At 43.7% G+C, this 18430-nt stretch overlaps 1 protein-coding gene across 6 annotated transcripts in view; it reads left to right on the forward strand.

Moving 5' to 3' along the window:
* The window catches only part of WWC2 (WW and C2 domain containing 2), a 208875-nt gene that overhangs the window by 74038 nt on the left and 116407 nt on the right, over positions 1-18430 (forward strand). The window contains exon 1 of one of the 6 annotated variants that reach the window (XM_042934233.1): positions 12377-12417. The exons of the other annotated variants lie outside the window; for them this stretch is intronic. Within the exon in view, the coding sequence (XP_042790167.1) occupies positions 12401-12417 (17 nt within the window). The 5' untranslated portion in view covers positions 12377-12400. Of the gene's footprint in view, positions 1-12376; positions 12418-18430 lie in introns of those variants that run through there. 6 annotated transcript variants of the gene reach the window in all.

An 18430-nucleotide genomic window follows, 5' to 3' on the forward strand; every position in this document is an offset into this window, starting at 1 on the left:
TTTTTTTATGCTTTATGGAAAGTTAATTTTTTTTATCATTATATTTTTGGATGTCCATCAGAGAAATCCGGAGAAAATACGTTTGGAATGACCATGGTGTATACCCAAGCAGTGGGGTGAATATTTTCATGCGTAAAAGCCTGATCGTGTATATCACATAATATTTATGGTAAAGGAAGTAATTTTGGAGATTCAAGACTTGATATAAAGAACGGAAGTGTTATATGAAGTGCTACAACTTTCTCCTGTAAGCCGTTAGTTGAATCATCAAATAAACGTATCATGTAAAATTAGGTTTTCATCCCAGGAACACTCTTGGAACCTGATTCTGGCTTATTTAATATAGTGTGAACAATCAGGTAGAAGTCGCTATAAAATCAGTAGTTTCTCACAGACATCACTTAGAGCTTCAAAAAGAAAGCATACTTCGAAAGGATGGTTTTATTTTCTTTGGGAACTAGGTTTTTCAAGTTACTTAGAGAATAATAGCTTTGGGAGTGCCTGGGTGGCTCAGTAGGGTAAGCACCCGACTCTTGATTCCAGATGCATATTCCAAATGCTTATTAGAAACTCAGAAAGGCAAAGACATATTAGCAGTTGCTATGGCCTTGGCCAGAGAATGGTTTCCACTGTAGAAAATAGTGGGTCTTCTTTGATCTGTCATCTGTCTTAAAACGTCAGATTCAGGAGTTAGACGCTTGAAGTCACAACGGGGGATGAGCTAGCCAGGCCAGCCTGAGGCTCGAAAGGTATAGAAATAAAACATTCTAAAACCTTCCATGAGTGTGATCTCCAGATATCTGACAACAGCTGCAGGACTTCCATGGGCAAACTTTTCAGCTCTGAGGTCCTGAAGTTTTTGTCATTTGGAAGAATGCGTGGGGTGGGGGGGGGTAGTTGAGGCGGGAGGAAAGCACGTCCGCCAGGTTTGGGGCCTGGTAGAGTACTGCAAAGAGGCGGGGACCAGAGGAGCTCAGAGCAAGTCCTCCTGGGGGAACGCTGGAGCCTCGGATGTTGAAAGGCGCTTTTGGGGCATAGTTTTTCACTTATACTGATTTTTTTATTTGATTTTTTGAGAGCGTGGTAGACATAATGGAGCAGAGAAATGGTCGCCTATTAGGACATTTAAGAAGAGGGATTCCTTCAAATTAATGTGTATTTCTGCTTCTTAAATGGGGAGAGAGAAGGTAGCTGATGAGAGCTTAGCATGACAACCACCATTTCAGATGCATCCAGATGGAATCTTTTTCTAAACTGCCTTCATTTTTTCATACCATTCACGCGGTCCTCAGCACAGACCGCCTTATGTGATACTATTTCTGTGTGTGCTTTATCTTCCCAGTTAGACTGTAGCCTCTTTGAGAACAGAGTCAAGGGTTCAAAAATGAAAATAAAAGCATTAGGGTTGTGCTTTAACAGTTCAGGGAATACTTTCCATATATATTATTTGGTATCTCTTAATGGTGTATTGCACGTAACAGGCTTCTAAATAAAAACTAGAAGAAAAAGATGTATGATGTGTATTTTCTATTTTATTTGAGATTCACTAAAACTTGGTTTATACTAAAAGACCACATTGGCACGATTTTCAGATGTTTAGGTTATGTGCTTTCGAGTTCCAAAAAGTCTACGTAAGTTCCGAGCAAATGTAATGTTATCAATTTATATGAAATTTACTTAGAGATACATCTGAAATCAGTAAATAGAGACAATAGAGAAAGGTTTCAGACTTTTGAAATTAAAGTTGGAAACTTATGGGAGATTTTACAACTTTATTTCAATCCAAGTTATATCTGTAAGTGATTAATAAACACAAAATAAGTTTGTGGTCTCCTGATCGACTTCCTCGCACCCACACCTGATTCTCTCTCCCCAGAGTCAACTACACATGTGGATATTTAATGGTTTCTTTTGGTATTTACCTCTGTGTTTTTATTTTTTATTTATTTAATTTTTAAAGTTTATCTATTTATTTTGAGAAAGAGAGCGTGAGAGAGCAGGGGAGGGGCAGAGAGAGGGGGAGAGAGAGAATCCCAAGCAGGCTCCACACTGTCAGTAGAGTGTGGAGAATCCCAAGCAGGCTTAAACCCATCAACTGTGAGATCATGACCTGAGCCAAAATCAAGAGGCTGATGCTTAACTGACTGAGCCACCCAGGAGCCCCCTACCTCTGTTTTTAAATAGCATATTTATATGTCTTAATTTTTTAGTTGTAGGTTTTGAGAATCAACTTCCTGCTCTGGATGAGGATTCACCTCTCTTACCGGTGCCCTTCCTGCACACACACACTTCCTTTCCCCTCATCATCTCAGAGTATTCTGTAGCCTTGTAAAGAAATCAGTATTCAGTGTTTACATATTTGACTATGTAAATATTATTTCTGTATGACCAATCTAGTGTAATAGAATTGAATTTCCTTTGTGTTTTTTTTTCCTGTGGTTAATAATTATCTCTTTTCTTTTTCCCCATTGGTTCTATTTTCTACATCCCTTCCACCAAGTAGCTGCCAAAATTATAAAGCTCCTCTCAGTGCATTTAAACACAACAGATGTTCTTTTGGTTTCAAACTTCCTGCCTCCTTCTGTTCTTGGTCTCCACTTCAGACTGGTTATCACTATAACTGCTACACATGTCATATGTTTATGGGATCTCCATTTACTGCCATATCGTAGATTTCATTTGTCGTTTACCTGTGCTAGATATTTTAATTTTTGGATCCCAGTCTTCCTGGTTTCTTCTGTCATTTTGGTAGAGTTCTGTTAGAAAGGGGCCATAAGAGATGAATTTGTTGGGGCTTCTCATCTCAGAAAATGCCACATTATTCTACTCTCATATCTGATTGATATTTTAGCTGGGGATATAATTCCAGGTTGGAAATAATTTGCATTCAAAAATCTGATGATATTGCTCTACTGACTTGTAGCTTTCAGTCTTGTGTTTGAGAAGTCTGATGACTCTGATTCTTGCTTTTCCAGTTTTATTGAGAAATAATTGTAAGTTGAAGGTATACAACATGATATTTATTGTGAAATAATTATAGAAGGTTCAACCAATATCCATCATCTGATATGCATATGATAAAAAAATAGAAAAAAGAAAATTTCTCCTTGTGATGAGAATTCTTCGTATTTATTTTTTTTTGCAACTTTTCTGTATATCATATAGCAGTGCTAGTTATAGTCACCATATTGTACATTCCATCCCTGGAACTTATCTGTCTTATAACTGGGAGTTTGTACCTTTTGACCACCGTCCTCCAGTTCCCCCTTCCCACACCTTTGGCCTCTAGCAACCACGAGTATGATCTTTTCCTATGAATTTGTTTGTTTTATAAGATTCCACATGTAAGTGAAATTGTCCAGTGTCTGTCCTTCTCTGTTTGACTTAGTTCACTTGCGTAATATCTTCAAGGTCCATCCATGTTGTTGCAAATGGTTGAATTTCCTCAATTTTTAAGGCTGAATAATATTCCGTTGTACGTGTATACCATAGCTTCTTTATCCATTCATATATCGATGGACACTTAGGTTGTTTCCATGTCTTGGCTGTTGTAGAGAATGCTGCAGTGAACATAGGGGTGCAGACACCTCTTGGAATTAGTGTTTTCATTTCTTTTGTATATATTCCCACAAGTGGAATTGCTGGATCCTATGGTAGTTCTATTTTTAATTGTTTGAGGTTCCTCCATAGTGGCTATACCAGTTTATATTCCCGCCAACAGTGCACAAGGATTCCCTTTTCTCCACATCCATACCTGCATTTGCTATCTCTTATCTTTTTTGATGGTGACCATTCTAGTAGGCGTGAGGTGATACTTCATTGCGGTTTTAATTTGCATTTCCCCAGTGATGTTGAGTATTTTTTCATGTACCTGTTGGCCTTTTGTAGATCTTCTTTGGAAAAATGTCTATCTAGGTTCTCTGCCCATTTTTTTGAATGGGCTATTTGTGGTTTGTTTGATTTTGCTGTTAAGTTCTATGAGTTCCCCAGTATTTTGGATATTAACTCCTTATCAGGTATATTGTTTGCAAATTTTTTTTTTCTCATTTTGTAGGTTGTCTTTTCACTTTGGCGATGATTTCTTTTGGTGTGCAGACGTTTCCTCGTTTGATGAAATCCTACCTGTTTATTTTTTATTTTGTTGCTTGTGCTTTAGGTATCATATTCAAAAATTCATTACCAAGACCCATGTCAGGGAGCTTTATTCCCATGTTTTCTTCTAGGAGTTTCATGGTTTCAGGTCTTACGTTTAAGTCTTTAATACATTTTAAGTTAACTGTTGTGAGTGATTTAAGACAGGGGTCAGTTGCGTTCTGTACATGTGAATATCAAGTTATTTCGGCACCATCTATTGAAGAGACTGGCTTTTCTCCACTGAGTATTTTGCCTTCTTTGTCAAATATTAGTTAGCCTTATATGCGTGGGTTTACTTCTGGGTTCTCAATTCTGTTCCCCTGGTCTATTTGTTTTTCTGCCAGTATCATAGTATTTTGATGCTATAGCTTGAAATCAGGCAATGTGATGCCTCCTGCTTTGTTCTTCTTTCTCAGGATTTCTTTGGCTCTTCGGGCTCTTTTGTGCTTCCATATAGATTTTCAGAGCGTTTTTTCCTACATGTGTAAAAAATCGCACTGGAATATTGATAGGGACGGCATCAAATCTATATAAGGCTTTTGGTAGTATTGACACTGTTAGGATTCTTCCAGTTCTCTCAGCATGAGATACCTTTCTGTTTACTTGTGCCTTCTTCAGTTTCTTTCATTAATGTCTTGTAAATCTCACAGCAGGGGTCTTTCATCTCCTTGGTTAAATTTATTCCTAAGTATTTTATTGATTGATGCTGCTATGAATGGGATCCATTTTTTAAATTTCTTTTTCAGAAAATTTATTGTTAGTGGATAGCCTTTCTGATTCTTAATTTGTTTGTTTTTGGTGACCTCTTTCCTCTCGGAAGCTTTGAGACTTTTCTCTTTGCCTTCATGTTCTAAAATTTAACAATGTTGCGCTCTGATTCAGGTCTTTTCTTAACCATGGTTCTGAGTGGGCCATATACAATTTAGAAACCTATGTCATTCCGTTCAGAGACATTTTCTTGCACTATATCTTTGATAGTATCCTCTCCTTCATGTATACCTTATTTTCTGTCTCTGAAACTCCAGGCTGTCAGATATCAGTCCTCCAATTTTCCTGTCTTTTCCCTTCTTCTATTGATCTTACTGTCTGGGAAATTTTCTTAACTTGATCTAACACTTAATAATTGAGTTCATTTCTACTATCATATTGTTTATTTCCAAGAGTTTTAATATTCTGGATATTTTTCTTTTGATCTGTTGTAACTATCTGCAGGTGCTGATTGAAATGTCTGCTAAATTGAAATTTTCTCCTACGCGTTACATTGCCCGTTTCATTGTTTCAGTATGTTTGTTTTATTTTTTAATTTTTTAATTTTTTTAGTGTTTATTTTGGGGAGAAAGAGAGAGCACGAATGGGGGGTGAGGGGGGGTCAGAGAGAGAGAGGGAGACACGGAATCCAAAGTAGTCTGCAGGCTCTGAGCTTCAGCACAGAGCCTGATGCGGGGCTCGAACCCACGAGCCATGAGATCATGACCTGAGCCAAAGTCAGATGCTCAACCAACTGAGCCACCCAGGTGCCCCTCAGTATGTTTGTTTTAAATGTTTGTTTATTTATTTTGAGAGAGAGAGCGTGTGTGCATGTATGCGTGTGTGCGTGTGTGCGTGTGTGTGTGTGTGTGTGTGTGTGTGTGTGTACGAGTGGGGGAGGGGCAGAGAGAGAGGAGGAGAGACAGAATCCCAAGCAGGCTTTGAACTGTTAGCGCAGAGCCTGATGTAGGGCTTGATCTCACAAACCATGAGATCACGACCTTAGCCGAAATCAAGAATTGAACACTGAACCAGCTGAGCCACCCAAGTGCCCCAGTGTGTTTGTTTTAGATTCTGCTTTTATTTTACAGGTTCTTAACTTCTATGTTAGACATGATCAATATTAGTCATTCTCGTTCTTAACTCCTTCGAGGCATATGAGAGGATTAACTTCCCTGCTTTTATGTGACTTGTTTTGGCCAGTGTAACATGAATAGAAGTGACGTGCACGTCTTCCCTGCCCACAAGATGCATGTAACCTCGGGATGGAGGTGCCACAGTCACCCGGAATGTGTTCTGGAATGGCTGAGCCATGCCATCGAGGCCAGTTGCCTAGAGGAGTCATCCAGACTCACTTTGAACTTGGCTCGGGTGGGAAATGGGTGATTGTTCTGTTTAGCCCCTGAGACTGGCATTGTTTTTTACTGCAGCGTCACCTGGCTTGTCCTGACTAGTACAGCTATCAGTCCTATTTAAGAATGAGGCATTCAAAGCTCTTTAGAAGCTCTGTGTTTGTGGGTCGGGTTTCACTGGGTAGCTATCGAGCTCAGGCTCTCTGCTGTGGTACTCCCAGACATTCGTGTCAACAGCTCTCTTCTCCCGCTCTTGTTAGTTTTCCCAGGAAAAGCTCCACCGTCACCTACCTACCGTAAACGTAAGCCTAGCTACCAAGATTCTACAAGCTGAGCAGGGTGGGGGGGCTTGGGAGGCTGGCCGGGCAGTATGTAGACTGTCCCTTAATCGTCCTTTCTGCCATACCAGCTGCCTGGAAGCCCACAGTCCCTCTCTGATTGAGTCTGTCTAGAGAAGAAACCTGCAGTTGCTGACCTGGATGGGCACCAGCAGGCTGAACCTTTGACTCGTTCCAGACGGACTTCCAGCTCGTCCTCTCAGCCCAGCCTGACGTCTGAAGTCCTCGATGCTGGAATTACAGAACCGTGTTAGGGGTTTGGAGGGTGGATCACTCAGCTTCCGAGCTTGCTTTCTTGCCGATTAGGTTTCCTATTTCACGCGTCTGCTAAGTCGGTTACTACTCAGCCAGCCATTTGCTTTTCACTACCTCAGATTTTGTTGCACTTGCCCGTTGCTCTGCCCTTTGTCGTTTTGTGTTTGTGCCTTTTTTCACCCCGTTTGCTGTGTTCCAGAGGCGTGTGTTCCAGAGGCAAACGTGTATTGAGTCTGTTGTGTTTATTGGAATTTCCTTAATGAAGGATGTTCCCCCACCTTTTTATTATAAAAAATTTCAAACTGGGGCGCCTGGGTGGCTCAGTCGGTTAAGCGTCCGACTTCAGCTCAGGTCACGATCTCACGGTCCGTGAGTTCGAGCCCCATGTCGGGCTCTGGGCTGATGGCTCAGAGCCTGGAGCCTGCTTCCGATTCTGTGTCTCCCCCTCTCTCTGCCCCTCCCCCATTCATGCTCTGTCTCTCTCTGTCTCAAAAATAAATAAACGTTAAAAAAAAAAAATTTCAAACAAACAAAAAAAGTAGAATGAATGCACATACACCTTCTACTTAGATCTGACAAATAACTTTGGCGGTATTTGCTTTATCCTCCCTTCGTCTGTTTTTACATACATGTGTATATTATATTTATATCTATGTTTAGCTTTTTTGCTGGAACATTGGAAGGTGAGTTAAGATACTATGACCCTTCCCTACTACGTAGTTCTGTATACATCTTCCAAGAACAAAAATATTCTCTTACACATCATAATACCAATTATCACAGCTATGGAAAGTCAAAAAAGGTTCTATGATATTACTTAACATCTAGTATATTTAAATTACCTTAGTTGTTCCGAGAATTCTTTTATAACCTTTTTTCCCCTTAAAAATTGGAATCTAATTGAGATAAACATGCTGTAATCGGTTGTGATTTCTCTTTTGGACTAAAAGCCAATTCTTCAAACTTTTTGGGTTTTGCATTTTTTCTTTTAATTCATCTTGACCAGTCCCAGCACCTATAGAACTGGATAAATAACTAAAGATGAGGTCCTGATAAGGAGAGGGGAATGACCGTATGTGTGAACGGGCTGGGTTTTATTTTAGAAAGTAATGTTAGTGGCTTGTTTTTCTAAGTCAGGCGTTGCTCATCTAAAAACTAACCAAGCAATATGCATTGCACATTCAGTTCATTAGCATTGTAGATAAAGAAGCAATATTTATCTTTGCAGTGATGAAGAACTATATTTAGCGCTTTTCCCGGCCCACCCCACTTCACCTTGTACCCTTTGCCAGCATTCAGCCTCATGACTTGTGTTTGCTTCACAGTGAATCTGAGTCGAAGCTCAGAGGGCATGCATTTTTGTTTACGAGAAGGGCTGATCTCTGAAGGTAGTATAGTTATCAGACATTCCTGGCATTCCATATGTCTAATTCTTAGTGCTTCGAGGGCCTGGTGCTATGCCAGAGGAAAATAGAGAGTGAGAGCACAAGGAAATACCACCAGAGACAGTCTTCGTATAAGTTACAAAAATTCAGTCATGTGTTTAACTAGCCAAGCGAATGCTAGGTATGGAATTGATTTGTAGTGTGTTAGTGCCATCGCTTAGGCTGCTTGGGAACATTTTCTTAGTTCTCTCAGATTTGATTCTTGAAATCCCAACCCTGGAGGTGTAAAAGATTCTGTGATTCTTTTGGTTTGTGTCTTAGCTGTCCTCGGGGCCAAGATGAGGTGCTTTTCAATGCAGGAGTCTAGTATCCCGAAGGTGAGGTAGCGTGTGGTTGATGGGGGCATCGGTACAGATGCAGTGATTGGCGGAAAGCGCATTCATTGATCGCGTGTTGAGTGAACACCGGCCTTTGTTCTGGACACCGAGGACTGCGGTGGTGGACAGGACGGGGGTGAGGAGGTACCAAGAAAGACCACGTCAGGAAGCAAGACGAATCAGACCTGATAGTAACTTTGAGGAAATCAACTGAGTGATATGATGTATAGTGATTATTTTAGATAGACTTGTGTATTACTCAGCCCTGCTGAGTTAACAAGCAGCCTGCAAATCTCAGTGACTTCTACACAAACGTCTGCCTCTCGTTCATATTACATCAAGTCAATTAAAAAACAAAATAAGAAGGAAGATAGTCACCTAAACTATACGTTGAAGGGATGGGGATTACACGTGATCTATTAAATTGGTCACTGAAAACATGTGCTTTAAACAAAACTTCAAATTTGGGGGCACGTGGGTGGCTCAGTTGGTTAAGCATCCGACTTCAGCCCAGGTCATGATCTTGCAGTTCATGGGTTCGAGCCCCACATTGGGCTCTGTGGTGACAGCTCAGAGCCTGAAGCCTGCTTTGGATTCTGTGTTCCCTCTCTCTCTGCCCCTCCCCCGCTTGTGTTTTTTCTCTCTCTCTCTCTCTCTTTCTCTCTCTCTCTCTCTCGTTCAAAAATAAATAAAGCCTTTAAAAATAAATAAATAAATGAATAATAAAAAATTCAAATCTGGCTCAGTCCAGTATACGCATGTCACAGAAGAGGCAAATTAGGTCCCAGTGTTAATACCTTAAAATTATAACCTTTAAATTTAATAGAAAACAGTCTATTACAAAGAAATGGAAGTAAAGTGTAGGATCTTTGGTCAGAAGCTTTAAATGTTTGTTATACACCTTTGATGTACACCAAGAAAAGTTTAAGAATGGCTAAATAATAGAAAGATGTTGTCTCTTCATAATGAAGACACTATACCTAAAATACTTGAATGGATGTTTCCTCCTCTTAACGGTGACATTATATATAAACTATGTGAATAGATACTCTATAGAAACTACTGACCACAACTTAACTAAGTTTAAAAAGTAGGGGGCGCCTGGTGGCTCAGTGGGTTGAGGGTCTGACATTTCATTTCACCTTAGGTCTTGATCCCAGGGTCGTAGGATCGAGCCCTGCGGGTCCGCACTGAGTGTGGAGCTTGCTTACGAGTCTCTCTCTCTCTGCCCTCCTCCCCCACTCGTGCTCACTCTCGGTCTCTCAAGTAAATAAGTAAATAAATAAATTATCTTCAAAAGCCCGTAGCCGATGTTATCCCCAGAATCTCCAAGTGACATTTATGGGTACAGGCATACATTTCTTGCCTGTTTATAAACAGTCAGCTTTGAAACAAGCGCGGCCTTCCAGCAGGTGCGTTTCCTCTGGTATGAGAAGCCTCAGGTACACAGAGGCCGAGGCCTCCTGCACCTCAGAGCTCTCTTTGGAAGCAGCCGGACGCGGTTTAATGTGTGGGAATCTGGTCAGACGTCTCCGTGGTCTTCACGTTCTCGAAGACCTGTGTTTACCTGAGACTCCCTTCTCCACTCTGGGCCCCTGCAAGGTCCCTGACGGTGAAATGCTAGATCCTCCATTTGGGTGGGTCCTGAAGAGACCCCTTAACGCAAGACCGACCGGGCTCTGCTAATAGGATCACCAGAGCATCGAGGAAACTTTTCCAGTCAAACCTATCAGGAATGCAGTGCTCACGGGGCCAAACCCACACACTTTCTTGGGGCGTTCATCCGGGCAGGCTTGACAGAGCGGGGATGTGCTGAAACAACACAAGCTTCCCGTGACGAACAGTATGCCATGCGTTGGCTTTGTCCCTACATGGGACAACGTCCGTAGACGTAAACTATAAATAGTCAAAACCAGAGGGTAGGAGTGAAGCACCAGATCCGTCCCCGCAAGTCACCAGGGCTTTTAATTCTCAGCATTCTCCAGCCTTGAAACCAGCGGCCTGCTCGTGGTGGCGGCCAGAACCCGGCCCGCCGTAGCTGTGCCCTCCGTCCCACAGCCACTGGGCTCGGGGCTGCAGAGCCAGAAACCCCCCCCCCCCCCCCCCCCACACACACCAGGCACCTCGGCCTGACGTCACCTTCCCCTGAGGAGCTGCCCTCCTTCGAGCCTGTGGGTAGCTGTGCAGCGGGCAGTGCCTTCTGGAATATTCAGTCCGGTGTTGCTTTTAGATACGGTTCGAGTGTCCATCAGTCCTGGACTGTGCCGAAAGGGCTAAATAAACCGCGATCTAAACCTGTCAAAAATGAGATGGCAAAGGAAAGGTCCCAAGTTACATTGTTGAATGAGTAAAGGGAACTGCAGAATGACACCTGCGGTGTATTATTTATGTTAACGCTGCGAATGGTTTTCTAGTTATGTGCAGAGACGGATCTGGAAGGATACGCACCGCACCGGTAAGAGTGGGCGCTTCCGAGGAGAGGGGTGTGGGGGCCGCGGCGAGAGCCGGCCGTCGAGGGAGGTGGAGAAAGTGAGCCGTGCGGGTGGAGGCTGCGTCTGGAGGCTGAGCCTGCCTGCAGGATTTCTGATGGATTGATTGGGGGGGGGGGGGGGCATCAGGAGCTGTGACTCCAGCATCTGGGTTGAAGATCATGGCATTTTCCAAGATGGGGAGTCTCAGGGAAGGAGTGCGGTTGGGGGTCAGGGGTTATGTTTCATGGGAGTTAAACATTCCGTGTGGCTATGAACCCCCCCCCCCCATGGAATTATCAGGTAGATGTTGGCTCTGATATGCAGTATCGCCACGGAGAGGTGTGGCTAGAAATCACTCACTCACTCGTTTTCTCTAACATCTGTTGAGCCAGTGCCGTGCTACGCGCTCAGAAAAAAAAAACCGGGAGGGACTTAGTGAACAGAATAGACAAGTGAACTAGAAAAATATAAACAGTGCGGAAAATGACCAGTCTGAATGGGAAAACCAGTTCCCAAACTGGAGCTCACCCAGTGCAATTAAACGGCCCAGCCTCGGGGGCAGGAAGGCTTGCCTGGGAAGAAGATGCTTTCTGAACGAATGACCTCTTAAGGAAGTTGGATTTTAAAGGACAAGGGTAAGGAGAAACTGGGGAAGGAGAGAGCACCGGAAAAGGGGAGGGAGGGAGGGTGTCCAGGCCGAGGGAGCTGCACATGGCACACGAAAGCACGTTTCTGCTGCCTGTGTATCGGGCTCACGGTTTTTTGCTTCTTGTGGACTCACTGAGGATTTCAGCAGTCCGTGAGGCAGGCATCCGAAGTGCAGATGTCCTGCTTCCGGGCAAGCGAGGTCGTGTAGGACCGCCACCCTCCGCCAGCCGGCAGACATCGTGATTTTCTGGTGTTAATGAGGTTAATAAGCGAATGCCTTCTTGGTCCGAGCTGGTTTTTCCTCCTTCTCTCATGTTTTGCGTTTGTGGCCCATGGTGCCAGTAGCTTGTGCCAACCGCGTCGTGAAACTTGGCCCTTCACGTCGAGCTTGAAGTCTGATCATTTTTTTTTTCTTTCCTCTCGCAGACGCTAGGTTTGTTTGCACATGTTTATAGCAGCCTTATTCACACTGGCAGAAACAGTCCCAAAGTCTGTAAAGCCGTGAGCGCATACAAAACGTGGTACATCCATACAATAGAATGCTATTTTGCAAGAAAGGGAACAGATTCTTGACACGCACACAGCAATATGGATGAAGCTCAAAAAAAACCCAAACGACGTGCTGAATAAAAGGACAGGCACAAGAAGCCACACGCCGTAGGACTCCGTTTAGGTGAAATTCCAGAAAAGCAAATGTGTAGAGACAGAAGGTAAATTGGTGGTTGCCCGGGGCAGGGGGTAGGGATCAGGGGGTGACTGCACCTAGGCACAAGGGATCTTCGGGGATTGGTGGGAACGTGCTAAACTTAGCTTGTGTGGTGTTTCTAACTCCATAGATTTACTCAAAATCTCTGATTTGTACGCTTAAGCGACGGGCAGGCTTTATGGTGCAGAAGTTACATTCCAGTAACGCTGTTTTTTTTCTTTAATTTTTTTTAATGTTTATTTATTTTTGAGACAGAGAGAGACAGAGCATGAACGGGGGAGGGTCAGGAGAGAGGGAGACACAGAATCCGAAGCAGGCTCCAGGCTCCGAGCTGTGAGCACACAGCCCGACACGGGGCTCAAACTCACGGACCATGAGATCATGACCTGAGCCGAAGTCGGGACGCTCAACCGACTGAGCCACCCAGGCGCCCCTCCAGTAACGCTGTTAAACAGTACCGACAACAGCTGGGCTTGGGGTTACGAGGTCTCGGCACGAGCAGTGGCAGCTCCCCGTGGTCAGGTGGCAGGAGAGCACGGTAGTGAAGGCCTGGTCAGCGTGTGGAGGAGAGGCCGTCCCCGTGTCGCCTCTGCCCGCCGGGTTTCCCGGCTGCCGAGATTCCTTCCCTTGTAACAAACATGGGGTCGGTGGGACATAAGCCGGAGAGCTGGGTGCTTCGGTCCGTGGAGAGTCTGATACGGTGTGAAGAGGATTACCTTGTGTTCGGCCGAACGGCCTCCCTCGTGTTAATTCAGTGATTTTCTGGTCGTACGACAAACAGGCACGCACTCAGGGATGGGTTTTCAAAGCACACACTTAGCGATCACGGGGCGAGAATTTTAGGCCAGGCCTACATCTAGAGGGCAGCCGGTCACCGGTCATCTGTGGAGAAACCACTGGGGGACGGACGAGACCCATGCCTCACACATCCTGTAAGTCCGGAGCTTGGAGGAGACGTTCGGTCGATATTTGGTGACCCGATGCACGCGTGAATGAAATGTTCCTCTGTGGGGAGTTTCTCATTACTTCCTATTGGCAGGAATGAAACGATCAGAGAGTGAACTGGGGCTTTTTCCCTCTTCCGGTGGAAGTCCGTTTTCTAAGCCTTCTCTTTGCCATCTGCTTTCGTCCGGTTGACTGTGGGCACGTCCCAAGCAAGGCCTCGTCTGGCTCATCGATCTCTTCCAGCATCCCATCCCCCTGTGGAAATTTGGGTCCATATTTTACCTGTGTGTCCCTCTGCCACCTCACACATGGCATATCTTAAACTAATTCCCGATGACTTTGCTTACCCATGCTGATCTCGCTCTACTCAAAGCACAGAATCGGAGACTTGCTCCGTCAACCTCTTTCGTGTGCAGGGAGCGCTTTGTTTCCGTAACACTCCAGCACTTCTTTATCCAGCTTCCACTTCAAATACCCATGGCCGGGAACTCTGCATTTACTAGGAGGCTTTTCTCCTCCCCGGCAGCCTCAGATGCTACTCTCACCTTCCCTAGACAGCCCTCCCGTCTGCCACCATGTTGGTTTCCTTCCTCCTTGTTAATTGCCGTTGCTTACGACGTGATGGTAAAATGGAACCTTGAGATGTTTCAGCGTCTCTCCAGTCCAGGGCCTCTCATCCTGTAGCAGGCATCGGAGGCAGGTGCAGGGTGCGGCCCCACCCTCCGAGTTCCTGACTTCGTGGTTTGAGGGGAGGGGGTCGATCACTTGCTTTTCTAATAAGTCACCAGATGATGCTAACGCTGTTGGTTCGGGGACCACTGCTTCACTCTGTTCAGTGCGCTGCCGTTAGGTTCACTTTCCTAAATTAAAATCTGTCCCTGTTATGCCAGCTCCTTGCTGGGGGTCTTCCATTGGTCTGGGACCAGGTTTCCCAAGGTGGGGGTAGTAGAACAGGGACATCACATTAGTCATATTATTTTTCTATTTTAACTTTTCTTTCAGCTCTTCCAGTCAGGTAAAGGAGAAAGTCTGGCGCTAATATGACTTCAGCACCTTTCTGATTCTCATTAATTGCCTTTCCAACAAAGAGAGCAACCTGTAAGCTTAACGTCTCTTGTCAGCAGCTCTTTACAATTTCTCGTACGATTGTGTTCTCATTGTATTTATCTTCAATGGCAAGTGTTAAAGGACCACAATTTGAAACACTGGATGTGGAAATGGAACCCGGAAGTCTTAAAGAATTTTTGTGTATCTTTTGTTCTAGTTGGTTTCGTACTTCAGTTTTATTTATCCCATGCGATTCTTTTGATTTATCTGGAATTTTGGAAGGATGATCTGGGACCTAGCTTTTTTCCCTTAACTGGCCATCCAATTTTCCCAACACTTTTATCTTATTTTATTTTTAATGTTTACTTATTTTTGAGAGAGAGAGAGAGAGCGTGTGAGCAGAGAAGGGACAGAGAGAGAGGGAGACACAGAACTCAAAGCAAGCTCCAGGCTCTGAGCTGTCAGCACAGAGCCCGACGCGGGGCTTGAACCCACGAACTGCGAGATCGTGACCTGAGCTGAAGTCGCACGCTTAACTGACTAAGCCACCCAGGTGCCCTCCCAACACTTTTAAATAATCAGTCTTATTATACTCATCGTAAACAAAGTTCACGGACAAGTAATATCCGTGGGAAAAAAATATTTGCAACTTGACAAAGGATTAACGCCAGCATATATCACAGGTTGCTACAAATCAGTAAGAAGGGCAGACCGCACAGTTTCAAAAAGGTCAATTTAGGGACTCCTGGGTGGCTCAGTCAGTTGAGCGTCCAAGTCTTGATTTTGGCTCAGGTTTTGATCCCAGTCGTGGGATTGAGCCCTGCATCAGGTTTAAATTCTCTCTCTCTCTTTCTTCCTCTGCTCCTCTCTCCTGTCCTTGGTCTCTCTCTCTCTCTCTCTCTCTCTCTCTCTCTCGCAAATTAAAAAGAAAAGAGCAATTCACAAAGGAAGCAAATAAACATATAGAAAAGTGACAGGGGCACCTGGGTGGCTCAGTTGGTTAAGCGTACAACTTCAGCTGAGGTCATTATCTCAGGGCTTGTGAGTTCAAGCCCCACATCTGGCTCACTGCTGAAAGCACAGAGCTCGCTTCAGAGTCTGTTGCCCTCTCTCTCACTGCCCGCCCCCCCTCCCCATAAAAATAAACAGTTTTTTTTTTATGTAAAAAAAAAAAAGAGAGAGGAAAAAAATAAAAGTTATAAACCTTACTAATAATTATTAGATTCCTCCCCTTACGACCATATCGGGGTAATGGCGCTCACTTCCATTGTGGATGGATGCAAATTGGTAATGCCCACGTGGAGGAGAGTAGGTATCAGAATTAAAAAATTTAAATGATGGGGCACCTAGGTGGCTCAGTCGGTTTAGCGTCCGACTCTTGATTTTGGCTCAGGTCATGATCCCAGGGTCATGGGATCGAACCCTGTGTCGGGCTCTGCACTGACAGTACGGAATCGGCTTGGCATTCTCTGTCTCCCTCTCTCTCTACCATTCCTGTGTGCAAGCTTTCACTCTCTCCCAAAATAAATATGTGAACATTAACAAAAATTCCAATGGTAATATGTCTTTAACATCTCTCTAATGCACATTGACACTTTTGAATTTTACAAGTAGGCATGTTCTTTGACTCATTGTCAGAAATTTATTCTAAAAAATACTCTGAGAGCTAAAATATTTACAAGTATGTTCATTGAAGCATTAATTCCTCTCGAAGGAAGTTGAAACTGATGTCTGTTAATTAGTGATTAGTCAAATAATGGGCTGTAATCCATTCTGTGTATGTAGATATTAGAAGATTGAGGTCAACCTGTAGCGACGATCATTGAAAGGTTTCTAACTTGTATTGCAAACTAAAGTCCTAGAAAATGCACACAGTATGAGCCTGTTTGTATGTTTGATAATCGCATGTGGATTTATAGATGGACTGAAAAGAACCAACGTATTGGAATATAGATCATTGTATAGGGAAATGAAGGCAGGACTTTAATAATAGTTTATTCTATTTTATATATTTTTCATAATGAGAATATATTAGTTGCGTTTTTTAAGGCAAGGCTCAAAACTGTAGTGTCTGTATAGTTTATTTAGTTTAACACCAATCTAGTAAAAATGTGCATAATATTGTATGTGCTTCCGTATATGGGTGCATACGTTTATTTAAGAAAAACAGCCTGGAATGAAACCGCTTGTTACCTGGGGTTATCCCTATGTAATAAGGTGTTAGGGATTAAAAAACATCTTCCTAATTACTTAGTTGTTGTTGTGTTTTTTAAAGTTTATTTATTTATTTTGAGAGAGAGAGTGCAAGGGAGGGGCAGAGAGAGAGAGAGAGAATGAGAATCCCACGCAGGCTCCACACTGTCAGCGAAGAGCCTGAGGCAGGACTTGAACCCACGAACCGTGAGATCATGCCTGAGCCGAAATCAAGAGTTAGGCGCTCAACCAGCTAAGCTGCCCAGGAGCCCCCTAGTTCCTTAGCTTTTGATCAAATGAGTGCAGGATCATTGCAACCATTCGGGAAGCCTCTTGAAGGAAGTGGACGAATCCAACAAGGTTCTAGCCATCCAGAGGGGTGTGCTGTGGGTCCCTTCTTTGTTGCTCTGGGGACAGCACATCCTCCAGAGTAAGTCGTCCAGCGTCTTGCATTCTTGTCTGGGATGGAGTCCGTGGTGGTTGTCCTGTCTGAGCGGGAGGCAGGAGGACGGGGCAGTCTTGGTGGTGGGTTTGTTTGTTGGGATAATAATCTGTTAAGCCCTCTTCCTCTCGCCCGCATTCCCGACTTCCCGCATTCCCTTCTTTACCGACATAGCCACTTAAAATCTCAAGCTGTTTTCCAAAACCAAGTAATCCAGTGGGCAAACATTTCTTGACACTTAGGACACAGAAGAGGTTCAGGTTAAAGTGTGTTGACCACCCTGTTTTCTTCCGTAGGGTCAGATACTTGGTAAAAAATTGCCGAATTATTGAAACACCTGCAATAAATTCTCTTACCTCTCTGCAACGAAGAATGTGTTTTCTGTTTAGCTGTTCATTTGTGGTGCACAATGTAATTATAATAGGCTAAAATAAGTTACAGGGCCAGAGATTTTGGGGGCCGTATTGAAAGATTTTTCTCCTAGCCTGTCCCATAGTTAACTCTCACCTTATTATCGACTGGTCATCCGCATAGTCATCAACTATCACCTAAATACTAACCTTCATCTTGCTCACAGTAAATGCATTTACTGTTACATTTATATACATTGAAAATTAAAAACAAACAAACCAACAACAGCCCTTCCGTAATTGTTTTCATTCCTTTCCAGTTCTTTCCTTCTAACCTGCGTCCATTCAGTCAGCATGGATTACGAGCTGGCTACGTATGAAGTGGACATGATGCCGGGAATGCAGAGAAGAGAGCGGGGGCCGTGCCTCTGAGAAGCTCAGAGAACAGGCTGGTGGGGGGGGAGAGCAGGCCGTCAGCCGCCTTAGATGGCAGCCGAGCCTGTGTTGGAGTGGTCCTCTGGGACAGGAGTCAGGGGGACTGGATAAGAATGGCATTCCTAGGGTAAATGGAGTCAGCATTTCAATGGTTTTTTTTAATACTGCCAAGTTGTCTCTTAAAAGGAATGTATCAAGTTGCGAAATTACCAGCAACAAATGAAAGTAACTGATTCCTCACATCCTCGCCAGAACTGCGTTTCATTAAGACAAAGCAAAACAAAAACATAAACTTGATACCCTCATAGGCTGCAAATTAAATCAAGCCTCGTTGTTGTTTTCTTTGGCGCTTCTTTTTATTATTAGTGAAGTTACGCATTTTCACGCATTTTTATTACTTAACTTCCTCTTGTGAAAATACCTTACTCACTTGGAGTCTTTGCATTGTTACGACTCGTTCCTATTTACAAAAAAATAGTTTATTGAGGTTCGGTTCACACACCACATAATTAACCGCTTTAAAGCGAACAGTTCAGTGGCATTGACGACAATTCCCAGGGTTGTGCAAGCGCTATCTCTGTCTGATTCCAGAACGTTTCTACCCT

Source organism: Panthera leo, chromosome B1, assembly GCF_018350215.1.
Source record: "Panthera leo isolate Ple1 chromosome B1, P.leo_Ple1_pat1.1, whole genome shotgun sequence".
In the NCBI taxonomy this organism is placed as follows: Eukaryota; Metazoa; Chordata; class Mammalia; order Carnivora; family Felidae; genus Panthera; species Panthera leo.